Source organism: Meles meles, chromosome 1 (genome assembly GCF_922984935.1).
Source record: "Meles meles chromosome 1, mMelMel3.1 paternal haplotype, whole genome shotgun sequence".
In the NCBI taxonomy this organism is placed as follows: domain Eukaryota; kingdom Metazoa; phylum Chordata; class Mammalia; order Carnivora; family Mustelidae; genus Meles; species Meles meles.
In genome coordinates this window covers 39232832-39258125 of record NC_060066.1, presented here as the reverse complement: position 1 = coordinate 39258125, position 25294 = coordinate 39232832, and the positions used below count along the sequence as shown (strand labels likewise).

At 42.9% G+C, this 25294-nt stretch overlaps 2 protein-coding genes and 1 non-coding gene across 5 annotated transcripts in view; 1 reads left to right on the top strand and 2 right to left on the bottom strand.

The window, feature by feature from the left end:
• The window catches only part of MATN2 (matrilin 2), a 139153-nt gene extending 126067 nt beyond the window's left edge, over positions 1 to 13086 (top strand). Inside the window, exons 14-20 of one of the 3 annotated variants that reach the window (XM_046010092.1) lie at positions 1251 to 1373; positions 5127 to 5540; positions 7773 to 7925; positions 8983 to 9054; positions 9645 to 9779; positions 10138 to 10236; positions 12318 to 13086. In XM_046010092.1, coding sequence (XP_045866048.1) covers positions 1251 to 1373; positions 5127 to 5540; positions 7773 to 7925; positions 8983 to 9054; positions 9645 to 9779; positions 10138 to 10236; positions 12318 to 12373 — 1052 coding nt within the window. In that variant the 3' untranslated portion in view covers positions 12374 to 13086. The remainder of the gene's footprint in view (positions 1 to 1250; positions 1374 to 5126; positions 5541 to 7772; positions 7926 to 8982; positions 9055 to 9644; positions 9780 to 10137; positions 10237 to 12317) is intronic. The other 2 variants (XM_046010098.1, XM_046010085.1) reach the window with 2 other exon arrangements.
• A 5072-nt stretch (positions 13087 to 18158) lies between these two features.
• Positions 18159 to 21171, bottom strand: RPL30 (ribosomal protein L30). Its single transcript, XM_045987329.1, has 5 exons — positions 21080 to 21171; positions 20921 to 20972; positions 20512 to 20657; positions 18980 to 19110; positions 18159 to 18258 (listed from the first exon to the last, which is right to left on the bottom strand). The coding sequence occupies exons 2-5, from the start codon at positions 20939 to 20941 to the stop codon at positions 18209 to 18211; spliced, it is 348 nt and encodes a 115-aa protein (XP_045843285.1). The 5' UTR covers positions 20942 to 20972; positions 21080 to 21171; the 3' UTR covers positions 18159 to 18208.
• On the bottom strand, positions 18433 to 18564 carry LOC123928598. The gene has a single exon (XR_006815781.1). It is a non-coding gene; the product is annotated as a small nucleolar RNA SNORA72 (small nucleolar RNA).
• Positions 21172 to 25294: the final 4123 nt, after the last annotated feature.

Below are 25294 nucleotides of genomic sequence, written 5' to 3'. Positions count from 1 at the left end.
CCAGGGCAAGGATTTTTCCCCACTGGGAGATTCTGAGCTATCAGTCCCTATTTGGGCATTGGGTGGGGGGTGTTGGTGTTGAAATTGTACTTGCTTTTGTTGACACTGCTCTAGTGGGCAGGATGGCTCTTTTTTAATTAAGGCAAAAGCAGTTCATTTGCTTTTCAGGTTGATTTTGGGGCATTACCTCAGAGACTCCTTTGAATAACTTGGGACATCCCACATGTCAACAAAGCTGGCTTGAGTGGAGCTCACTGTCCTCATTCCTCCACCAGGGCGAGGGGCTTCTACCTTTAGTGAGATGTTCTGTCTGAACAACTGAGTTCCGGGATGCTGGCAGGACCCTGGCCTAACGCTGCAGATCTGCCCGCACAGCCCTGTTTCACCGTCACACTACGGCGTTCCCTCAGTAGTTCTGCCCATTGTGTCTGCCCCAGCTGAATGTTCATGATTTTATTTCTATGAACGCATGTGTGCACACGGGTGCCATTTATCCACACAACGTATTTTTTGCTCAGCAAATTGAGCTATTGTACACCAGGCACAACCTCTGGAATTTGATTACTAGACCAATTACCACCCTTCACACTTCTAGGGGGATCTGTAGTTACCAATCCCGACTTTATAGGAAGCTTCTCCTTTGAGGGAGCTAATGACAGAAGAGAGCCGTAGGCTTTCATGGGGTGGGGGAGGGGCACACGGGAGATGCGTGTCTCAGCTCTGCCATCAACTTATTGCATGGCCTCAGGTGACTCCTGACATGTTTTGAGTTTCTCCATGTAAACACTGGGTATAATTATTCCTGTTTTCATCTTCTCACAGCATATCATTAAGATTGGAGGGCTGTAACTACACTGAAGCATTTAAAGTACCTCACACATGAGAAACGTCCATTAATTGAAACTGGAGTGTTTGGAACGTCTATGGGAAAAAAATCAGTAGCATGGGAAAATCAAACCCCAAAGCAACATCAAATAATTCTAGAAATTAATAAGAAATACGAGATACCCAATCATCCATCTCATCATTCAGGCTTGTGGAGGCTGGGGCCTTCTGAGAGGAGTTTCTCCCTTCCCATGCCCCGTCCTGAGTATTAGAATGAAAAAAAGGGCATATTGTAAAAGAAAGTTTAAACAGAGATGGGCTTTTTTAAAAAAATGGATTAATTCCTTGATCTATCCTGACATGACCACTCAGTCTGGCTCATTCCTGCACAGACGGAGTTGCTCATCTCCCTGTATTTCCCTCAGGGAAGGATATCTGCAAGTCGCCCTACCACGGCTGCGAACACATTTGTGTTAATCGTGGCAACTCCTACATCTGCAAATGCTCAGAGGGATTTGTTCTAGCCGAGGACGGAAGACGGTGCAAGAGTAAGTGATCTGAACTGGGCTTTCTGCTTGAATTTGGCTTGGGAGCAATCGCTCTTTGGAGTATTTTCAGGAAACAAATCCCTCACCTCTGCTTCTCCCTTAATGGAGCTTAACTGAGGCACCTGTGGAAAAACTTTTAGTTTCAGTTGACAGTAAGTTCATTATCTGCCAATAGGCTGGAGTGATCTTAGACTGAATAAGCGTACTGGAATGAGAGAGGCAAGATTTGTCCTCTGCTCTGTACTGGGGAATTACATTCAGTCTGGGCCTTGCATTTTAGGAAAAGAGAGATCTAAGTTTAAACATTTAAAAAAAATGCCTTCCAAAGCAGAAGAAAAAAATCTTAAGTAAATTATTTAGTAATCTCAGAGTAGAGAAGACCTTTCTAAACATGACATGAAACATAAAAACCATGTTTACTTTTATTTTATGTTTTAAAGATTTTACTTATTTGTCAGAGAGCGAGTACAAGCAGGGGAGCGGCAGGCAGAGAGGGAGAAGCAGGTTCCCCACTGAGCAAGGAGCCTGATGTGGGACTCAGTCCCAGGACCCCGGGATCATGACCTGAGCCAAAGACAGATGCTTAACAACTGAGCCACCCAGGCATCCCAAAAACTGTTTTTTTAAGGATTTTATTTATTATTTATTTGACAGACAAGAGATCACAAGTAGGCAGAGAGGGAGGCAGAGAGAGACAGGGAGAAGCAGGCTCCCTGCTGAGCAGAGAGCCCAATACAGGGCTCCATCCCAGGACCCTGGGATCATGACCTGAGCCAAAGGCAGAGGCTTTAACCCACTGAGCCACCCAGGTGCCCCCCAAGAACCATTTTTTAAAAAGAGAAAATGTCTACTAGGAGATTAAAGCTGTGATATCTTTTTTTAAAACCTATTATCAGAGATCAAAAAGGTTGATTATTCCTTAGGTTGACAAAGGTATATTGTAATAGACACTTAATACATTTATCACTAGGTGTCTGAATCAGTATAGCCTTGAGGTAGGCAGTTTGGCAATTTTTAAAGGCAATTCCACTTCTATTTGTATTATCTAAATATATAGATACACACACATACACACACACACATACATACATGCATATATCCTTTTGTAATGTTTAAATTCTTTTCCAAAGTGGCCGGTTAGCTCAGTTGGTTAGAGCGTGGTGCTAATAAATTCTTTGCCATGTGCATGCATTATTTTTTAGAAAAAAATATTTAAAGAAAAAGGACAATGACAAGCAAGATTTAAGAAGTTCAGCATGATGTCAAATGAAAAATTAAAGGAAGAAACTGAGGATCTTTGTAGAAAAAGCCTCGAGGTACCATTCAAATACCAAGGTGACAGTCACTTCATTGGTGATTTATAGGACAGCGCTGGGGAAGGAGAGAACAGTGGGGAGAAACTGCAGCTCAGCATGAGGACAAAGACACTTTCAGGGAAGCGGTGTGATTAGTTAGTTAAGATCATGAACTTCAGGTCAGATGGACCTGGACTTCAGCCCTGTTCATACTACCTGTGTGACCTCGGACAAATTATTTCCCTTCTCTGAGTCTCAATTTCTTCATCTATAATCTGAGGACAATGCCTCACAAAATCGTCACGAGGATTAAAGGAGATCGTATATTTAAAGGTGCTTAGCCCAATGCTGGCATATTACCAACCACTCACCAAACAGTACGTCTTGTAACGAGCAACAGCAGACATGTCCGGAGACAGGGCTTTAACGGGTAGGTGATGAGCTCTCCATCAGGAGAGGTGTTCAAGGCCAGGCTGAATGGCTACTGCGTAAGGATGTTATAAGGATGTAAACAACAGGAGGGCAGCACTAATGACCTTCAAAGGTTTTGTCCAGCCCTGAAATGGGGGACCTCTTTGAAAATGAATTTCCGAAGGCAAATCACAGCCCCACTTGCAGTCTCCTTGACTTAACCATGAGAAGAAAATGCCCACGTACGGTTGGACAGCCCTCTGCAAATCAGTAGCCCGCAAGGAAGCTATCATTCTTCCTGGGTCTGGGAGCAGAAGTCTGTCCTTCTTGCCCTGAAGTTCTTCTACTCTTTCCAGCAACCTTCTTTCCTGGAGAAGCCTTTTGTGCCTCTCTCTCTGCATAGGGTCTGCAAGGACTGATTTTGTTCTGTAAGAAAAGAGTGTGTGGGGAAGAGGGGGAAACAGACCTACTGCTGGAAAATTATTCCAGTATTTCTGCAGGCTGCTGGGGAGTCATGTGTGTGCCGCCTGAGTCTTAAATTTTTATTCTTTTGATTCAAGAACAGGCTATGAATGTAAATGAAGCGGAGACTTGGCCTTTTCCTCTTTTGCTAACAAACAATCAATAAGTTGAATAATAGGAACAAGCACTTAATGGGGTAAGAGAAGAATTCAACCCCCAACAACATACACACACAGACACACACATGCGCATTAGCATATCATTTGCTTTTGTGTGTCCTTACTTGTATTATTGTGCTCCACTTTCAAAAATCAGACAACTGCTTGATACAGAAAAGAGAACGTTATATTGCGTACTGTAGACCGTTGGAAATGAGATCATTCATTTGGGATCTCTAAATTCTTTTATGCAGCCCTAAATAACAAAAAGTCTGTCCACACCCAGATTGCCTAAGTATTCACACAGGGCTTTCCTCTCAGCCGTCCAAGTTGCCTGAAGAGCTTCCGTATAGAGAATTCCCAGTGAAGGGGCGCCTGGGTGGCTCAGTCGTTAAGCATCTGCCTTTGGCTCAGGTCATGATCCCAGGGTTCTGGGATGGAACCCCACACTGGGCTCCCTGCTCAGCGGAGAGTCTTTTTCTCCCTCTCCTGCTCCCCCTGCTTATGTTCCCTCTCTCACTGTGTCTCTCTCTGTCAAATAAATACATTTTAAAAGTCTTTAAAAAAAAATTCCCAGCAATGATTCATTTCTAAGTTTGGATAGGTCAATGGGGTGTTTACAGGTATGGCACCCAAAGGGCACCACCTCCTTCACTTATTCCGTCCATAAGCATTTGCTGAACAACTATTGTGTGCCAGGTATGGGGGGAAAGAAGTGGTCCTTGCTGAGGAGAAGCTGGCAGAGCAGAGAGGAGGACCATAACCAGGTAACTAGTGGGTGGTGCGGAGGTGTGACTGACTCCGCGGGGCTGGAAGCCATGGCATGTCAGGGATTTTGCCTCGGTCCCTATTGCCATCTTTCCGTGCCTGCTGCCAAGCATGAAGCAGGTGCTCAAGAAGCCAGTTTTTGTCAAATAAATTAGTAGTTGTTAGGAAGACACAGAGAGTAACAAATATCAGCTCAGTGACTAGGAAATTTCGCTGGAAGAGATGATGAAGAATTTCCTTATCGGCGGTCTGTCAGAATGCCAGCCCTGGGGTGATGTCACCCTCCTGGAGGAAAGTTGTAGGAATCTTGGGTGCTGTCAGACCCTACAGTGTACTCTACCCACAGCCCCTCCCAGACTTGGCTGTCAGTGACCCAGAGTACAGTGTGGGCCCGGTTCCCCTAACAGTTTGTACCTCTGTCGTGTGATTTTGCTTGTGAAGAATATTGTTTTTATCAATTTAACAAGCCAGCGGGAAGGCAAATGGGAAATTTACCATGGATTGTGACTCTCCCAGCCCCTTCCGTCCATCCTGTGTCTGATCTGAGGAACCCAGGGGATTCTCCCAAGGGGTCCCGCCTCCCCCTGAAGCATGCTTATCTCCTACTCCAAGTGCATTTTGACCACTTGGCCATCTCGATTGTCCTTTCCTTCCTGTAGGATGCACTGAAGGCCCGATCGACCTGGTCTTTGTGATCGATGGATCCAAGAGCCTCGGAGAAGAGAATTTTGAGATTGTGAAGCAGTTTGTCACTGGCATCATAGATTCCCTGGCGGTGTCCCCGAAAGCCGCGCGAGTGGGGCTGCTCCAGTATTCTACGCAGGTCCGCACAGAGTTTACCCTGAAGAACTTCAACTCGGCCAAGGACATGAAGAAAGCCGTGGCCCACATGAAATACATGGGCAAGGGCTCCATGACGGGGCTGGCTCTGAAACACATGTTTGAGAGAAGTTTTACCCAAGTGGAAGGGGCCAGACCTCTCTCCACACGGGTGCCCAGAGTGGCCATCGTGTTCACGGATGGACGGGCTCAGGATGACGTCTCGGAGTGGGCCAGTAAAGCCCAGGCCAGCGGTAATAAGGGGTGGAGATGTGGTGTATGTCAGTCAAGGGTCAGGGTTCTTACATTCACTGGGTGGTCAGAGGTGGTGAGGCCGTTAGTGAGAGATGCCCTGAGCTTTGGGAGAGGCTGCCCGTCAAGCATGGATACACCTTTCCTGCACTGCCCCCTAGAGGCGGTGATGGGATCCCCACGTAGTCTACACCCACCACACCCGAGTGGTCTCAGGCCATTTCCTGGCCAGCGTGGGACCTCCAGTGGACAGGAGCGACTCTGCATGTCTTATGATAGCGAACACTCTTGTGTTTGTAGGAGGCAAAAGTTAGCTTTTGAGAAAGTCAAAATGTTGGGAGAGAGCATGACTCAGTTGTTACTCGGGAAAGCAAAGCCTGTTCTCAGGTTTTCCAGACTCATGGATGACATGGGGGAAGGGAGTACTGGAAGTTACTTTAGTTGTGCCTAGATGCAAAGTGTGGCGGAGGAGCTGTAGCCCTCAGAAAAAGGAAACCCAAAAGCTAGGATGGTTGGTAGAACTAGAGGAAGGCGAAGTGACTGGATTCCTTGGGGGAAATGAGAAAATTTGAGGTCTTGAAGCAGTTTGTTGAAAGCCACTTTCTTCAAGAACTTGTTGAGGGTACATTACTTTAGCAACTGCTGTAAGGGAGGAGAAGGTGTGCAGACCAGGGCTTCATCTCAGATGTTATGGGCCTAGTACCTAGACCAGGCGTGGCACGTAGTCCATGTGTGACTAATACTTGAGAGTAAATGAACAAGGAGAGAAAGTACTAGCAATCCTATTAGTGGACTCCGTCCCTCCTCACAGAAACGCGGGCTCACACTGACATTCAAACACTCTTTGTGATGGAGGCCATTTTATTGCTATTGTGTACCTCACGGATTGACACCTTTCTCTCTAGCCCAATAGAATAGTGGCCAAAAACGTGTCCTGTTCTGAATCCTCTGAGTGGACTGTAAAAACAGCCTGAGAATGCATATCAAACCCATGAACCCCTCTGGCCTGCATTTTTAAAGTGTACTGGGAGAAGTAGCTTGTCTCCAAAGACAGTATCTTGATTCCTTTTATTTGCCTCATTGAGATTGGTCTACCTTCCTCTTTCCCCCATTTAGATTTCCACCAATCACCCCAGGGCAGGTGGTAGGAGAAACTGATGTTTATTTGGTTCTAAAATCAACAAAATTTACCTGAAGTGACATCCTCTGATGAATTTAATTAATGAATTCAATATAATTCAAATGAATTATATTATGCATAGCTAATATAATCTTAAAATAGTAATTATCCTTTTTAGGAAGTTTGCATGAAGTCACTGGGCTCCCGGACAAATATGTTGAACTTGCCGATAGACCCTACATAGACTTAAAACAAGGCATAACTCTTGCCCCTTGGCTTAAAGAGCCATTTTTATGGTATTTTTTAAATCTGGCCTAATGAATTAGCCAGAACAAGATATCAAGGCTAAAAAAATGTTGAAAATGAAAGATTTTCATGAATGAAAATTTAAGTTCTTACTGTGTTTTGCTTTCAAGCAAAGCATATATGGAGGAAGGGAGTCTAATGATTTCTGTTGTTTAGAAAAGGTTTTGGAGCAATCCCATATCCCTGTTGATATCTAAGATTGCTACTTGGGTTTATTCTCTGTCTGACATGGAGGATTTCCCAGGGTCTGGTCTGACATGGAGGATTTCCCAGGGTCTGCAGATTTTCCTTTTCAGCTCAGTGCCTCCTCATAAGGCTTTGTCCTTTCAAGAGAAGTAGATAGAATGCAGCTTCCCCGCATGCCAATCCCCCATCATTAAAGGTTCCTATCCTGTACCTTTGAGAAGTAGAAACTAGGTTAGAAGGTCATAAATTGACCTGCTTCTTGGAATTCTCCCAGAAGGGATTCCCATTTAATAAGCCATAAGATACTGCTCTTTTCTACTTTATCCCCAAGGCTAATTCAGGCAGAAGTTGAAGATTTGTTCAATGACCTTGCCCAGAGCTGAGCAACAGGTTGCTGGTCTAGCTCCCAACCTCCCCTAGTGCCTCACCTTTCCCTCATTGGAACCCCTTCTTTTGTTCATAGGGCCAAAATAAAAATGGCAGAAAGATAAAGGGAGGTTGACCTGGACCCCTCAAGTCACACCATGTAACATGCACCCGGCTTTAGGTATGGTACACGCAACTTCCAGGCCCTGGGAACACAGCTCTAACTACCTTCTTCTTCATTTGCTCTGCAATGTAGGCATAACTATGTATGCTGTCGGGGTAGGAAAAGCTATTGAGGAAGAACTACAAGAGATTGCCTCTGAGCCCACGGACAAGCATCTCTTCTATGCCGAAGACTTCAGCACGATGGGAGAGATAAGTGAAAAACTAAAGAACGGCATATGTGAAGGTACTGTAGCTGACCTCGAGGAGAGCAGCTATGACCCCCTGGAGGAGCAATTCTCAACCTGTTCCTCCCAAGTGCTCAAAAAAGTGCCTCCCCGGTGCTTGAGGCCAGTAATGTCTGGAAACACTATGCCCAAAAAGGAGAACAGGAGAGAGAAGACGGAATTCACAGCTAGCATTGCATGAGCGCTTGCTCTGGGCTTGGCAGTGTGATCAATCTTTTGACACATGAGCACAGTTTGTCCCCACAAAAGCCCTCTAGAAACAAACACTGAGCTAAGACACAACCATTATACACGGCACAGAGCTGAGGCGATGCCTGTAATTGGACTGGAAAGGGAAGGTAATTCTTTCAAATATAAGGAACACCTTGCTGCAAGGAATGCGTCTTCTGTTTACAGAACACAAGCCTGCCCTTTAGAATCTCCCATTTTGTTCTGTCCCAGAACTCTCTGCGCTGATCTCACTGTGCCAGGACACTCACGTAGAACAGCTCTGCCCAGGCTCCCTACTCCTGTCCCAGGTTCCATCACCAGTCAAACCCCAAGAGAAGTGATGTATTTCACTCCTCTGAAGGAAAGAGCAACAAGAGGGAGGGGGATGGGGCGAGAAGGCCTTTCGGATTTCTTTTTTTTTGAGGGTCTTTTTTATTTTATTTTATTTTTATTTGTTTATTTACGGCCTTTCGGATTTCTAATGCCTAGGAGAGAAGATTTCACCTCTAGGCTGTCTCCTTCCAGCTGAAATGCCTCTTAGAGGGGGTCCCCCTGCAGCTTTAGTCCTTGGCCAGCATGACCTCTTTTCCCATCCCAACTTCTAGGCATGGAATTTTAAGTAAGATGTACTTAAGGGGTCCAGGTTTCTCTTACTAGAGAATGTCCCTAGTGTGGTCTTGGATTACTCTGGAAACCAATTGCTTTCTGAAACTGGTGTTACCAAATAAAAGTGAAACACCCTGGGTGACAGCAGGTAGGTGGGGAGCTGGTCTGGAACGAGTTTCCTAAGGAACACACACGCACGCAGATGACTGTCACTGCCTTTGGTCATCTTTTCCCCCTCAGCTCTGGAAGACTCTGATGGAAGTCAGGACTCCCCAGCAGAGGAACTGCCAAAGAGGGTCCACCAGCCAACAGGTAAAATTCGAAAAAGCCAAAGGTAAATTTTAAAAAGCAGTGTTTCGGGGCGCCTGGGTGGCTCAGTGGATTAAGCCGCTGCCTTCGGCTCAGGTCATGATCTCAGGGTCCTGGGATCGAGCCCCGCATCGGGCTCTCTGCTCCGCAGGGAGCCTACTTCCCTTCCTCTCTCTCTGCCTGCCTCTCTGCCTACTTGTGATCTCTCTCTGTCAAATGAATAAATAAAATCTTTAAAAAATAAATAAATAAATAAATAAAAAATAAATAAAAAGCAGTGTTTCTAGAACTTTTGGTGGATGCTTCCACCATGATTTCCCCCAGACAAAAGTCATAAAGAAGTGAGTCAGTAAGATTTGAATTATGCCAACTATGGCTTTTTTCCCTCAATCAGATAGGAAACATTTACTCTATACTTTAAGCCATATTTGGTAATAGCCTCTTTCTACTGACAGTCTTTGGCCACAGTATGTCCCAAAGTAGAGCTGTGTGTCACAGCTAGGAATACTAAGTACCTTACTCTGACCGCTGACGGCTGTTATAATCACAACCATGTAAAGCAGGATTGACTTCAGTTTTCTTTCTCTTTACAGAATCTGAGCCAGTCACCGTAAATATCCGAGACCTACTTTCCTGTTCTAATTTTGCAGTGCAACACCGATATCTGTTTGAAGAAGACAATGTTTCACAGTCCACACAAAAACTTTTCCATTCAACAAAATCTCCAGGTAATTCCAAATACAGTATTGCTTCCAGTGGCTCGATACCAGCTTCTTAGCTTGCCAACAGACTCAGTCACAAGGAGGAAAGGAAAGGAGGAAGTAGGAAATGGGAAAGGGGGAAAGAGAAGGGCTTAAGTAAAATGAGAACTAGAAAAATTAGCTGAAAGAAATGGGAGTAGTCCTCCCTGCAGTCCACACCAGCAGCAGCCCTCTCCTGGAATTTACTGGATCTGGCTGCGTGGAAAAAGTTGAACATTTCTTTCATTTTGGTTTCTTCCCTGTGCTGATTCAGTCCTATTATTATGCATCTGGGAAGTCTGGTAGGTTATAGAGGTGAGTGAACACTTTCCATGTGCTTTCTCAGGAAGTCCTTTGGAAGAAAAACTCGATCAATGCAAGTGTGAAAACCTTATCATGTTCCAGAACCTTGCAAATGAAGAAGTGAGAAAGTTAACACAACGCTATATCCTTTTCTAATACTGTGCTTGTCTGTGTGATATGAAGAATTTCACCAAACTTCACGGATACTGTCAGTATGTATTAAATGAAGTCATTTCCATAAATCCAAGAGTAGTGAACTCATAGAAAGGCTTTTTTCTTAAGCAAACTGCTAGGTATTTGAAGATCAAGGGCAAGCCAAGCTTCATGGCAAGCTTGGGTCAAGAACTTGGTTGCTCTCTGCTGTTCTAGGATTCAGCATTTGAGGCCAGCCAGTCAGGACGCAAAGTAAGAGAAGACAGAGTTAAAATTTAACTCCCTCTCTACTGGGAGGATAAGGATCTGTACCAGCTCTGATGTCCATCAAAGTATGGTAAGTCTCGGCAAAGAATGTAGAATGATGAAGTTTCAAACTCCCATCTAAATTCCAAACCTTTCTTTCAGCCCCAAGCCACACTGCAGCCACAGTTGGTAAGCATGTAGTTTCTAGAGGACTGGGGTTTTTGTTTTGTTTGTTTGGCAGCTGGGATCTTTTATATCAGCACTCTAAGATGAAACATTTTATCAAGGGAACAGCAGACTCCAATGATTCATTAAACCAATATTACACATAAAAGGAATGCTTTGAGATAATGGAGAAAAATGAGGATTCGGTATTTTTATATCACCAGTTGCTCTGAACTTAAAATTACAGTAAGCTTACTAAAGCTGGCTCATCTCTATCTCAACATGCATCAACTAGCCTATAGGGAGAAGGTTGAATTCTGAACTCTCTCTTTGCCAATGGGTTTATATAATAAGGAACAGATGTAGCGATTCCCTTTCTGAAAGCTGGAAATCTGTTCCCTTAAGTAAAATAATCTGACAGTGGTTAATGTAGGTGATGAATCCAGGCTCTCATTCTGCCAGGGGGACTGGTGGAGGGTATTAAGGAACTTACATGAAAACAAATGCTTGTTCTAATGCCCCTCGCCTCTCTCTTTTCCCACCACACTTCTGAGGGTCTGCTTCACTAGAGCCCAAGGAAGTGATCTGTAAAAGAACATAGGTCAGAAGTCTTCAGTGTTGCTACCCTTTGGCCATTATCTGGCATAATGGGTGAAAACTCCCCCATCTCTTCACTCTCGTGACATCATCTCTTACTAAAACCCAATTCTCTTTACTACATTCCCCAAATTGTCACTTCTGGCTCCTAAAGGTATATTACGGCAAACTAATTTATAAGCAACACAGACAGGTGTGAGTAAAATTTAAAAACATTTTTTAAAGGGATGGCTTGGTTGGTTAAGCCTCTGACTCTTGATTTTGACTCAGGTGATGATGTGAAGGTTGTGAGATTGAGCCCCACCTCAGGCTCTGTGTTGAGAGTGGAGCCTGCTTGGGATTCTCTCTTTCCCTCTCCCCCCACCTCGCCCCATTCCCCCTCACACACATTCTCTCAAAAAAAAAAAATAATTTTTTTTTTTTGTAACTGAACTACTTTGTTTTGATGTTGAAGTATTTAACCTGAAGGGGATTTGTGTCTTTTTTCTTTAAGATTTTATTTATTTGGGGCGCCTGGGTAGCTCAGTGGGTTAAAGCCTCTGCCTTCAGCTCAGGTCTGATCCCAGGGTCCTGGGATCGAGCCCTGCATCGCATCGGACTCTCTGCTCCATGGGGAGCCAGCTTCCCCCCCCCCCCTGCCTACTTGTGATCTCTGTCAAATAAATAAGTAAATCTTTAAAATAAAAAAAAAAAGATTTTACTTGAGAGAGAACACAACCAGTCAGAACAGCAGGCAGAGGGACAAGCAGGCTCCCCACTGAGCAGGGAGCCCAATCTGGGCTTGATGTGGGGCTTGATCCCAGGACCCTGGGATCATGACCTGAGCCAAAGGCAGACACTTAACTAATAGTCACCCAGATGCCCCAAGAGATTCATAGTCTTGATAGCATGTGTTAAATGGCTTACTATAAACCTTCAGTCAGAGTTAAAATTTTTTTCCAAATGGGGAAAACCAAAGGTTTGTATCTTTGAGGACAAATTTTTACATAGCTACATCAAATTGTATTTGATTGTAAATAAAAATAGACAATTCAGATTCCTCTTCCTTAATTTGAGATTTACTAGAAGAAATGACACAAAGGATGGAAGCCCTGGAAAACCGCCTGAGATACAGATGAAGATATGAAATGCGCTGTGTATTTGTATGTCATTATATCAAATGTTACAATGAAAGCAGCTTAAGCCCCACAGCTCAGGCTATTGAGTCTAAAAAGTTGTAAAGTAGAACAGGACTAGTACTTAGAAAACTAGTTTGCTATAGAACACAAAAGCAAAAGTACAACACTAACTTGTGTAAATTTGAGAAAAAGTCCTTCAGAACCTTAAAATGAGATTATCAAGTGAGAATAAATAAGCTATGCAAGCTATTCTGTAACATACTGTGGACATGATTTGCTTTTGCCTTATCCTGCCTTAGTGTTGTGATCTCATTTGACTAAATTAGTTTGCAGTCTTACTTCTGTAGAACACTGGCCATAGGAAGACTATTTTTTTGTACTGGACTTTTATCTTGATATATGTATATGGATGTATGCATAAATTCATAAAACATATGTACTTGAATAAGTTGGGTTTTTTTAATACAATATTAAAATTCACCACTTCAGAGAATGGTATTCTGTATAAAATTCCTAGTTCACTTTAAATGCAAGGTATGGTTATGTGGGAAATGGTCAAAATGCATTTGGAAAAAACCTCGATTCTCACTGGCAATCTGGAAAACCCAGGTTAAAACAATCAGCTTGGCAAAAATTAGTGTGGAACTACAGTGTTGGCAAGGATGAAGAAAATGGGGCTTTTGTACACTAGTGAAAATGCAAATAGGCGTGCTCTTTGGAGTATTATCTGTCAATACCTAGTAAAACTGAAAAGGCGGGGCGCCTGGGTGGCTCAGTGGGTTGGGGCCTCTGCCTTCGGCTCAGGTCATGATCCCAGGGTCCTGGGATCGAGCCCCGCATCGGGCTCTCTGCTCCGTGGGGAGCCTGCTTCCTCCTCTCTCTCTGCCTGCCTCTCTGCCAAATAAATAAAATATTAAAAAAAAAAAAACAACAAAAAAAAACTGAAAAGGCACACCAGCCTGCACTCTAGCAACTGCATCACAGGCATCTAACTAGAGGACTTCAGCACATACACACAAGGAGACCCATACAAGAACGTTACTTGAGGGGCGCCTGGGTGGCTCAGTGGATTAAGCCGCTGCCTTCGGCTCAGGTCATGATCTCAGGGTCCTGGGATCGAGTCCCGCATCGGGCTCTCTGCTCAGCAGGGAGCCTGCTTCCTCCTCTCTCTCTGCCTGCCTCTCTGCCTACTTGTGATCTCTGTCTGTCAAATAAATAAATAAAATCTTTAAAAAAAAAAAAAAAAAAGAACGTTACTTGAGTTTATAAATCACCAGTTGAAAATAACCTAAATCATCATCAGAAAGGGAACTGATAAAAATTATGATGTGGTCCCTACCTCAGAAATACAACATTTAAAAGCAGGGCACTAGACCTACATGCTACATAATAAAACTCAAAGCTGAATTTTAAAAAGCCAAAGGTAGGGGTGCCTGGGGGGTTCGGTGGGTTAAAGCCTCTGCCTTCGGCTCAGGTCATGATCCCGGGGTCTGGGATGGAGCCCCGCGTCTGGCTCTCTGCTCTGTAGGGAGCCTGCTTCCCCCTCTCTCTGCCTGCTTCTCTGCCTACTTGTGATGTCTCTGTCAAATAAATAAAATCTTTAAAAAAAAAAAAAAAAGCCAAAGGTAGGAGCCCCTGAGTGGCTCAGTCAGTTGGGCATCTGACTCTTGGTTTCAGCTCAGGTCATGATCCATGATCTTGGGGTCCTATGATGGGTGTTAGTGTGGCTCCATGCTCAGCAGGGAGTCTGCCGAGGGATTCCTTCTCCCACTGCCCCCCCCCCACTCATGTGCTCTAAATATCCAACCAAAAAAAAAAAAAAAAATGACCCCCAATATGACATCTTTCCCATGGAAGCTATTGTATTTGAGGCCAAGTGATACTTTTTTTTTTTTTTAAAGATTATTTATTTATTTGACAGATAGAGATCACAAGTAGGGAGAGAGGCAGGCAGAGAGAGAGGAGGAAGCAGGCTCCCTGCCAAGCAGAGAGCCCAATGCGGGGCTCGATCCCAGGACTCTGGGATCATGACCCGAGTGAAAGGCAGAGGCTTTAACCCACTGAGCCACCCAGGCGCCCCACCAAGTGATACTTTTTAAACAGAACACTTTCAGTAAGCTTGTTTAAATATTTCAAGATGAGTGTTTTCATCAGAATGTCCTCCCAAAGGGCATTGTGGTAGAGTGAGAACATCTCCTAAGCTTCGATCTTATCTGAAAAATCATCTGATTTTCTCCAAATATAAAAGTTGCAATTCAAAGTATTAAACCTTGTATTTGTATTTGAGTCGCCCAACTGGTCCTGAACGGGCTTTCGCTAGTAAGTACTGACCTGGGCTGGCATTACCTTCTGAGATGTACTCCTAGTTAAGGCATTGCTTCCTTGGCTCAACTGTACTTCACTTTGTTGTGTCCCAGCTCCCCCTTGTGGCTCTAGACTGCACTCCCCACCCCTTAACTTTTAGCTATTAAATACATTTAGTCAGTTTTCAAGTTTCATGTTGGGGAGAACGCCTTCAAAGGAAACAAAGGCCTCCAACCAATCAAATTTACATATTCATCCAAGATACTTACTTGAAGATAGCCTAAAATCTTAAGTATTTCTCCCTTTTCCTTATTTGGCTCTATGCAGGTCTTAGGTGTTAAGTATTGTATTCAGGTTTATTGTGGTGACCTTTACAAGCCTTGATTTCCTCATCTGTCAAATGGAATGAAGTATGATCTCATTGGATTGTCAAGAGAATTAAATGGTTTAATGTGTACATTACTTAGTAAAGTATCATTTTAGATACTCAATTATTAGCCATTATGTTTTTACTCTTGAGCAGTCCATGATGTCTGACACAAAGATGGTAATTTATGTATATGTTGAGTGAATGAATGAATGCTTTACTTACCTTAGCTCAGGAAGTTACTTTGGCAGATTCCCAATCCTAATTTCTCTTTTGAGGCAAACAGGTAGGAGGTAGTAAATTACAGTACATGTATAGATGCTCAAGGCCTACTATCAAAACAAGATGAAGATGAAATTCTGACCTAGAAAGTCACAAGCCTATCAAAGAGAATTAAGTAAATGTTTAAGCCCTAAAAGTCATTATTCATCCGGGTGTTTGAACTCATGTGATACAAAGCTGAGTCTGTCCTCTAGGGCCTTCCTTAGTTTAGTGAGAAACAGGTGTGATTAATGCCATAAAAAAGATTCTATGGTAACTCAGAGGCACCCAGTCTAACCTGGAAGAGGATATTGGGGAAGGCCTGGAAAAGGAGGGCACCAGGAAAGTAAAGCCGATGCCACAGCAGGCAGGGGGAGCCCAAAGTGTGAAGAAGCAGTTGGAAAGAAGATATGAAAGCAAAGAGAATTATTTTCCATGGACCAGATCTTCCAAAAGGCCCACCTAACTGCATTGGAGACCAGCCTAGAGTTTGGTTTCTTTTCTAAGTACGTTGTGCCCCTGCCATGATACCACACCGATTGCAGTTAACACACTCCACAATAACTAAACTCTTTGGGACATTTCTATCTCCAGACCTAACAGGTAGCTCAGCACAAGTATGCAATAAATCCAATTGGCTGGAATTTCCTGCAATCTCCCGCATACTAGAGCTTCCCAGCCAAACACATTACTTTGATTATAATCAGAAAATAACATTTAAAAATACCAACTTAGACCTTCCCAGATCTTCCTGGCCAGTGCTATTTTCTCTAAACTTTAAATTCCTTTCTTCCTAAACAATGAGTACACAAAAAACACAGATAAAGGCAAAAGCTCAATGACCTTATAGTGTACTATCACTAAAGAGAAGCCCCAAGAAATCACAAAATTATTTCCTAAAAGCCATCATTCTAAAATGCCTGCAGCCAAAAATCCTGCAACAGAATCATTACAAAGAAATGGTACACTGTACCTGCAATATTGTATTCTCCAGAAACCACCCCTGAAGAAATTAAATTGTAACTTATCAACCTGGAGGGAAAAACAATCCAAAATTAACCCAAATCACTGCAAGCTCAATTTGAAAGGCAGAATTTACCAAGTAGAAAATAAGCTTAACCCAGACAAACAGTTCTCAGAACCGTTGAACAGACTAATAATATTAGAGCTAGCAACAATCTGACCAAGCAATTCTTTTAAAGGACAAACTTCAAACATCTTAAACCACCTTGGGCACACTAGTCTCTATGAGCACTTTAGAACGTTTAACAGATTTCCACAGGTCTGTGGCTCTTAACCAGGAGATGCTACTTTGAAAACATGGGGTGACATTTCGGGGTATCATTACAACACGGAAAACCATGAGAAATATCCTGCAGGATCCAGTCCTCCACAACAAAGAACTGTCCCATGGAAAAATGTCAGTAGTGCTCCTGGATTGAGAAATACCAAGTAACTGAACAATCAGTAAGAAAACTAGTTAGTGGGGCACCTGGGTGGCTCAGTGGATTAAGCCGCTGCCTTCGGCTCAGGTCATGATCTCAGGGTCCTGGGATCGAGCCCCGCATCGGGCTCTCTGCTCCGCAGGGAGCCTGCTTCCTCCTCTCTCTCTGCCTGCCTCTCTGCCTACTTGTGATCTCTCTCTCTGTCAAATGAATAAATAAAATCTTTAAAAAAAAAAAAAAGGAAAACTAGTTAGTAACAGCTATTCTTCAAATTTTATCTACAACCTCAGATTAACTTCAGACACAAATTAAAATCATGCAGTATTAACTCATTCCCTTTCCTATACAAAACTGGGAATTTCACCCACCTGTGGTTGTTCCATAGTAATTAAAAAGGACTCTTGTGATTCCAAGTTCAGTAAATACTGGGACACGGACATTCTGTACAGTGCACTGATGGCATCCTCATCTCCTATGTCTCACTCATCTACTACCTGAACTGCCTACGGAGCTAAGATCTTTGATTAAGATCTTAAGTCCACACTGGGTGTTGTGCAAAAACAATGAATACTGTTATGCTGAAAAAAATAAATTAATTAAAAAAAAAAAAAAAAAAGATCTTAAGTCCAAAAGACAAGGTTAATTCTGACACCCGCTGCAGCCTGAAAGCCCAGCACGGACTGTGTAGAGTATACTTTACCAGCCACATTTGACTCCGTAAATCAAGATATATTTTTTCCCCAAGTAACTCCTGAAAACGTCCCCAAAGAAATAAATAGGGAAAAGGGTTCCAGTCAGACATACTTGGAAGATTATGGAATGCAGTTTCCCCCAAATCTGAATGCCAAACACTCTTCACAATGTTATCTTCAAGGAATAAAATATAAAACAAACTTTGGGCGACTGTGTACTTAGCACTTACTGAAGACCTGGGATTCTTCTGAAGCGCTCCAAGTACAGATCTTCTATCTCAAGCCTTGCACACCCGCAGGAAAAATCCTTCTTCATTCAAGTTCAACAGAACTTTTCTCAGACACACAAAATTTTGGGAGGGGAGTACATATCTCATTTTATCCTCTCTGCTACTCAAATCTGGAGATTTAAGCCGGATTACAAATTGCAATTCTGGTTAAATTCTACGTATTGATCTTTGTTGCCTCTCAAACAGACTCAAATATAAAATGCCAATAGTATCAACACTTTTAAAAGACTGGAATCTTTAAAAAAATCTAGTAGAGGAAAGGAACTCTGCACTCCCTTTACAAAAAGGAAAACAAACACTGGGACATATAGTTCTTAACCCAAAGTCTTACCACCACATCTAACTGCCTTATCCTCTCAAATCCTATCTTCAGAAAGGGTATGGAAACAAAAAGATATGAAAGAAAAAACTGCAACGAACACCGTGTTTTTAAAACAAGCTGTGGGCAGTTTTATTAAAGAAAAATTCTGCGTGATTTACTTTTCACCAGTCTGTTCTGGCATGCTTCTAATGATATCAGAATCACCTAAAAAATAAAACACAATAGTTTTACGATTCATTTAATCACAACTGGTAATCATCAAATTAGCAAGGTTATCTTTAAAAGTTCTGACACTAGCTTTGCTGTCATTTCTCAAGATGATCAGATACCTAATCACAGGCATTTCCCACATAAGATACATCGTATCAGTCAGACTTGGTTTATCACCAGCATTGATAAAACCAGACCTAGGGAAAGAACTAGGTCTGGGGACACATGCATGGTCTTAATATAGCGAATGTTTAGCCTGCCCTGATTATTACAAAATCAGAACAGCGAGAATATTCGCAGTATTTTATGAATTAAAAACTTTAAGTTCAAAATATAACATGATCTGTATTTGTAGAAACTTCTTTTCCTCAACTTAATTTTACCTATCTGTTCTTAGGCAGCCAGAAAGAACCCCTTTCTTCAACTACTGCACCTAAATACTCTCCACATTTATAATTTCACCTTTACCAAGGTCCTAATTATGTAAGTGCTTCAAACCAAATTCATTTCAAAGTAAAAAAATTTCATTTATAACAAGATCTATTACAATGTAATGATATTCATTATTAATTCTCTGTGAAATAAAACTACAGGATATTACTTGTTCTGTCCAAATTCTCAATATCTGAACCTAGGAATCAGACATTGGTATAGCAAAGAATACCTGTAATTACATTATAAAGGAAAAAAACTATTCTGACTTAAAAAAACATACCTGGATCAATGATAGCCAGTGTGCATACTCTGTAGTATTTCCCACATGCTGTGCCCAATTCAATATTATTGCCACTGTAGTGATGGACACCAGTTTTGGCCAACATGGCATAGTATTCTATTTCAGATTTCCTTCAGAAACCAAAAGACAAGCGAATGAATACCATCATAAATGACTGACAAATAAAACGTTACCACTTTCTTCATTAGTTTTAATGTTGGTAAGGCTTTCCAACAGTAACTAAACCAGTTGTTACTCTTTAAAAAAGTACCATATCCATTAGCCAAAACAAACCATCCTTTCCTTTGATCCCCTATAAGAAATGGGATCAGTAAGTATCAGCAAGTATCTTCAGCAAGAATCATCAAGTATCTTCTGAATGAATTTCTACATTTAACACTGTAACTACGCTCATGGAAAAGAGTTAAGATGTGAAATAAAAGTATTTAGTTAACAGTGACTAGTCACCAGACACTCCATATAATTCCAGGACAACCTCTTAAGTAGTATGTACTCCATTTTTTATAACTAATGAAGACATTCAGGCACAGAATAGTAAGTGAAGGTTCCAAATTCAAGTACATGTTATCTTTAAAAGATAAGCTATTTCTGTTACTCTCTGGTGCTCTGAATCTTAGATGGGGAGTGATGTTACTTACACAAAGCTGACACACGTCTGTGTCAACTGAGCAGGTGGGCATTGAAGGTTTACAAATCTGAAGAGTTCTAATAGAACAGCACCGCTACTCAGATTATGGATCCGCAGACCAGCAGTAGTGGGAGTGCTTGTTAATGCATAATGTCAGGTCCCATCCCAAACCCATGAAATCAGAACCAGCATTTAACAAGATGACCAGGAACTGTGCTGAGAAGCACATAGGAGATTAAGCTTGAAGACCTAAAGGAGGTTAAGCCTGAAGACCAAACCACAGGATGGGATGGAGGATGGAGTACTCCAGGAAAGCCAAGTATGTACAGGCACCCTATGTAAAATCCTGTGAGGTTATGCATTACCACAGAAAAATCAATGTACTGTAGGGAACTGCACGGTCCAAGTTTCTTTAACTTATTTTCCATACTAAGTACACTTCCCAAACAGTAAAGTCAAGCAAACACTTGGGGAACTAGGAACCTGCAGCTCCACCGCCCACCTCAACTTTTGTCGTATTAGCTGTTCTACACTATAACGAGTTCGAAAAATTATTTTTAAAGAAATGACCAAAAAGGCAGGACACAAAACACATGGAAAAACAAATATGTGCCTGTGCTTCCCTCAAACTTCGGCATTCTGTGGTTTTTACCCCTCTGCCACACTTTTTTTTCCCGAAGATAAGCTTACACGAGAAAACATGATGGGGGTCAGCCCCAAACACCACTTAAGAAACCGTGAATTCTTCTCCAAGTGCTCGCTTGTAAAAATTTACATAAAACCGAGGTCATACTACCCAGACTGCCCACGGTTAACACTCCTGGGTATTCACTCCGATCAATATACAGTGGGGGACCCACACCCTCAAGGTTCCTTCCATTACCTCAAGGCCGGGCAGTTGTTGGCGAGGATGACCAGCTTCGCTTTGCCATGTCTGATCATTTTCAGAGTCTGCTTGTACCCCAGCACGTATTTTCCACTTTTCATAACGAGCTGGAGCCTGGAGTTGATCGACTCCAGCGACTTTTTCTACAAAGCAAACATTTAACACGGACCTTAAGGTCTTGTTTTTGAACCATCTCAAACTGCATCAAGCTTTCTGGAAGCCGAGCCATTTAATAAACCTCCTAAGGCTAGGGTCCTAAATCACTGAGAGAACCACTCGGCTTCCTCCTGGGCCCCTCCATGCCAGCGTGCGTGCTGTCTCCCCAGTGTGCTCGGATCTGCCCGCCCGGGGCCCAGACTCAGTCTTCCACGTGAATCGGCTTCCGGCCCCGGCGCGTTTCACTCACCGTCTTCTTCGCGGCCACCATCTTCCTGCCTTAGGTGCGGGACGGCCCCAACCTAGAACATACAGAGGACAGGACAGGAAGTTTAGGATCGCAGCTCCAAACGGCAACTCGCTGGGATCCCCACACTGCCTAAACCTGGGCCCCGCTGAGACCACTCACCAAGAGCAGCCGCCAAAATGGCCGGGAGAGAGAAAGGAAAGAGCTCCCACAATGCAAAGCTCTTCACAGCCAAGCCGGGACGTCGGAACCGGAAGTGAGCCGCAGGCGGAAGGGGCGGGGCAAGAAGACCCTGGCCTCGCTGACGGCTGTTGATACAGGTAGCTAGAGTGGTGGTAGAGCTGCACGCTCCCTCTTCCTGCAGATCCCGAAGTTGCGTTAGTGTGTTGCTCCAAGCTGCGGACTGAGGAACCGGGAACGTCAGGAGGGAACCGGGAACGTCAGCAGGAGGGAGTTGGAGAAGCCGACTGAGAGTGAGGCGGGAGGGAACAGTGTGAAGGGGCGGCGGCGGCTGGACCATGGTCTTAGTGAGGCTGAGCTCATCTATACCGAAGCCACATCTCTTGGGGAGGACTCCGGTGAGCCTCTGCTCCTGGGTCCACCCTCCTGCGTCAGTTCCCCTCAGGCCGAAGCAGCTGTGTGCCTTCTCCTGCCCTCGCCCAAGTTGCCGGCCTCTCGGAGAACGGTGGAGCCCCACGCAGACTTCCCCAAACTCACCTCTTTCGTGGCGGTGTTAGCGCAACTTTTTAAGCCGAATTTTCACAGAGAGCAATAATTTACAAATATTTTTGTAATTTACAAATATTTTTGTTGTGAACTTTGGACCTTAATATCAATGTCCAGTGACGGATCATTCAAAATACCAAGCACAGAGCGTCTCCCGCTAGTACCAAAAAAGTGTAAAATCGGACCAGTACCAGTAGGGAAGCCGTTATCGTGTGTCAACTTTAGGAATATATCCTACAGAAACAATCACAATTTCTCAAAGTCATGTGAACAAGGATATTTATTTCAGCATTTTAAAAAAGATTTTATTTACTTATTTGACAGAGAGAAATCACAAGTAGGCAGAGAGAGGGAGAAGCAGGCTGCCCCTTGAGCAGAGAGCCCAATGCGCGGCTGGATTCCAGGACCCTGGGATCATGCATGACCTGAGCTAAAGGCAGAAGCCTAACCCACTGAGCCACCCAGGCGCCCCTTATTTAAGCATTTTTTTTTTTTAAGATTTTCTTCATTTGTCAAAGAGCACACAAGGAGGGGGAGAGGTAGGCAGAAAGAGAAGTGGGTTACCCCCTGAGCAAGTAGCCCCACTGGGGACTCCATCCCAGGACCCTGGGACCAAGACCCCACCAGAAGGCAGACGCCCAACGGAGCCATCCAGGCGTCCTTTTTTTTTTTTTTTTTTTTAAGCTGTTCTTTTTTTATATTTATTTATTTGACACAGAGAGAGAGAGAGAGAGAGAGAGATCACAAGTAGGCAGAGAGGCAGGCAGAGAGAGAGGGGGAGGGAAGCAGGCTCCCTGCCAAGCAGAGAGCCTGATGCAGGGCTCCATCCCAGGACTCTGGGATCATGACCTGAGCCGAAGGCAGAGGCTTTAACCCACTGAGCCACCCAGGTGCCCCTATCATTCTTAATATATGTGTTTGTATATGCATAGAAAATTCAAGTCTGGAAAGCTCACCATCAAAACTTAACCACTGGATAAGGTATGAGGAGAGTAGGTGAGGAGAGGACATTTTTTTACCTTACATATTTCAGTACTACTTGAATTATTGTACAGCATGAATTGTTATGTAAAGTTCCTTTTTAATAATAAAGTGGTTACTTTAAATAGCTCTTGTGAAACACCAGTTAGATCTGAAAGCAGTATCTGAAAGTATGGCTACCAGATCACCTGATTCAAAAGTACCTTGAGGGGCGCCTGGGTGGCTCAGTGGTTTAAGCCGCTGCCTTCGGCTCGGGTCATGATCTCAGGCTCTCTGCTCGGCAGGGAGCCTGCTTCCCTCTCACTCTCTCTGCCTGCCTCTCTGCCTACTTGTGATCTCTCTCTGTCAAATAAATAAATAAAATTAAAAAAAATCTTTATTCAAAAGTACCTTGAAATATGACTCTTGGACCCCCACCCAGGTATGTAGAAGAAATCTCTGGTGAGGCCTAGGAATCTGTGTTTAATATGCAGTTTCAGGGATTCTTATAAATATTAGAATTTGAGAACTAAAGAATAGGGAGCACCTGGCTGACTCAGTTGGTACAGCATGCATCTCTTGATCTTGGGGTGGTGAGTTTGATCCCCATGATAGGGGTAAAGGTTACTTTTAAAAAAACACAAAAAAACTGAAGAATGAGATAACAAGTTGAGTTTGAGGGATGCTTGCTTAGGTAAAGACAAAAATGAAATAATGTATATTATTCATTTTTTTAAAAATGTATATTATTTAATAAAATTTACTTATTTTTAAATGTATATATATTTTTTTAATATAAGGCTTTATACTTTTATATTGAGCCCTATATTTTCAAAGCTTTTTAGTATCCCCATTTTAGAGATTAAATAATTAAAGTACTTGGTAAGACTTACCTGGTGTGCTTTTCATTATAACAAGTTTCTGGTCCTAACTATATATGTCCTTGCTATACTTTAAAGATCCCAGTGATCTTACTGTGGTCTTGTACTGGAAGCCAGAGAAGCCCAGAGCACTTACTTTATGTATGAAACATGACCACAAAATGTTTGAGAATTCTTCTTAGGGAATCTTAACTGATTTTGCTACATTTCTTTGGAGACAGTCTTAGGTTCTTGGTTTTTCTATTTAATATCTGCATGACTTGGGGCAAATTGTCTAAACTCCCTAAGCCTCAGTTTCTTCATCAGAAAACTAAAGTAATATGTCTACCTTGTAGTATTGTGAGGATCCCAGTAAACGTAATGGTGTCTAAAGCACCTAGCAGGGGCGCCTGGGTGGCTCAGTGGGTTAAGCCTCTGCCTTCGGCTCAGGTCAAGATCTCAGGGTCCTGGGATCCAGCCCTCTGCTCAGCAGGAAGCCTGCTTCCCCCTCCCCATCTGCCTGACTCTCTGCCTACTTGCGATCTCTCTCTGTCAAATAAATAAAATAAAAAATATTAAAAAAAATAAAGCACCTAGCTTAGGGCCTTGTACAGAACACATATGCAGTGAATATTAGATCTCTTCATCATTCCAACTCTCATCTCTTCAACCTTCCTACCATAGTCACCCACCCACATCTAAAGTCTTTCACAACTTTTCAAAACCTATACACTAGGGGAAGAAGCACTTACCATGCAAAAACGACATATCTTTTGACTCAAGAAGATTTTATAAAATTTTCCACACTTGTGTTTACTAGAGCAGGAATTGGCAAACTTTTCCTATAGAGCCAAAGAATAAATATTTTATGCCTTTGGGGCCATATGTTCTCTGTGGCAACGACTCAGCTCTGCCGTAGCACAGAAGTAGCCACAGGCAATATATAGTGGGTGTCTTCCAATAAAACGTTTATAGAATCAAGCAGCTGGCCAGATATGGCCTGTAGGCCATTGTTTGCTGACCCCTGCGTTAAAAGATTACTCTTATTATTATTAAAAATAACTTCGTTATGGGGTGCCTGGGTGGCTCAGTGGATTACACCGCTGCCTTCGGCTCAGGTCGTGATCTCAGGGTCCTGGGATCGAGCCCCGCATCGGGCTCTCTGCTCTGCAGGGGGCCTGCTTCCTTCTCTCTCTCTGCCTGCCTCTCTGCCTGCTTGTGATGTCTCTGTCAAATAAATAAATAAAATCTTTAAAAAAAAAAATAACTTCGTTAAGTCATACCCTTATTCTAAAGAAATGTCTGTTGAAGTATGTATGGGTGAAGTGTCATGATTGTCTGCAACTTCTTTTTGAGTCGCTGAAATAAATGTAAATAAAATCTAAAATAAATGAAGATAAACAGGTTGCTCTACTGCATTAGAGCAAATGCAATAAAGTGTTAACAACTGTTGAATTTAAAGTGGAGGGTACATAGGTGGTAGTTTTACTGTTCAACGTTTTTGAGTTTGAAAATCTTCATACTAAAAAGTTGGGAAGTATATATGCTTTAAGAAGGATTTTGCCATCTAGATATTATTTTTGTTTTTCTGGATATCAATCGGTAGCATTTCAGAGTGATTTAAAAAAAAAATCCCAACAGGTAAATGTGATAGAACAGAATTAACACAAGACTTTGGTTTTTATTCACCAGAATTGCTGCTCCAAGTTTCTGAGAACTCTGCAGCACCTGCTTTCATTGTGCAAAAGTTCATACTTGCTGTGGGAATTAAAAGTGACAGGCTGCATTCCCTCTCAGAGCAAATACTAACAAGTTCATCTGATGTTCATTG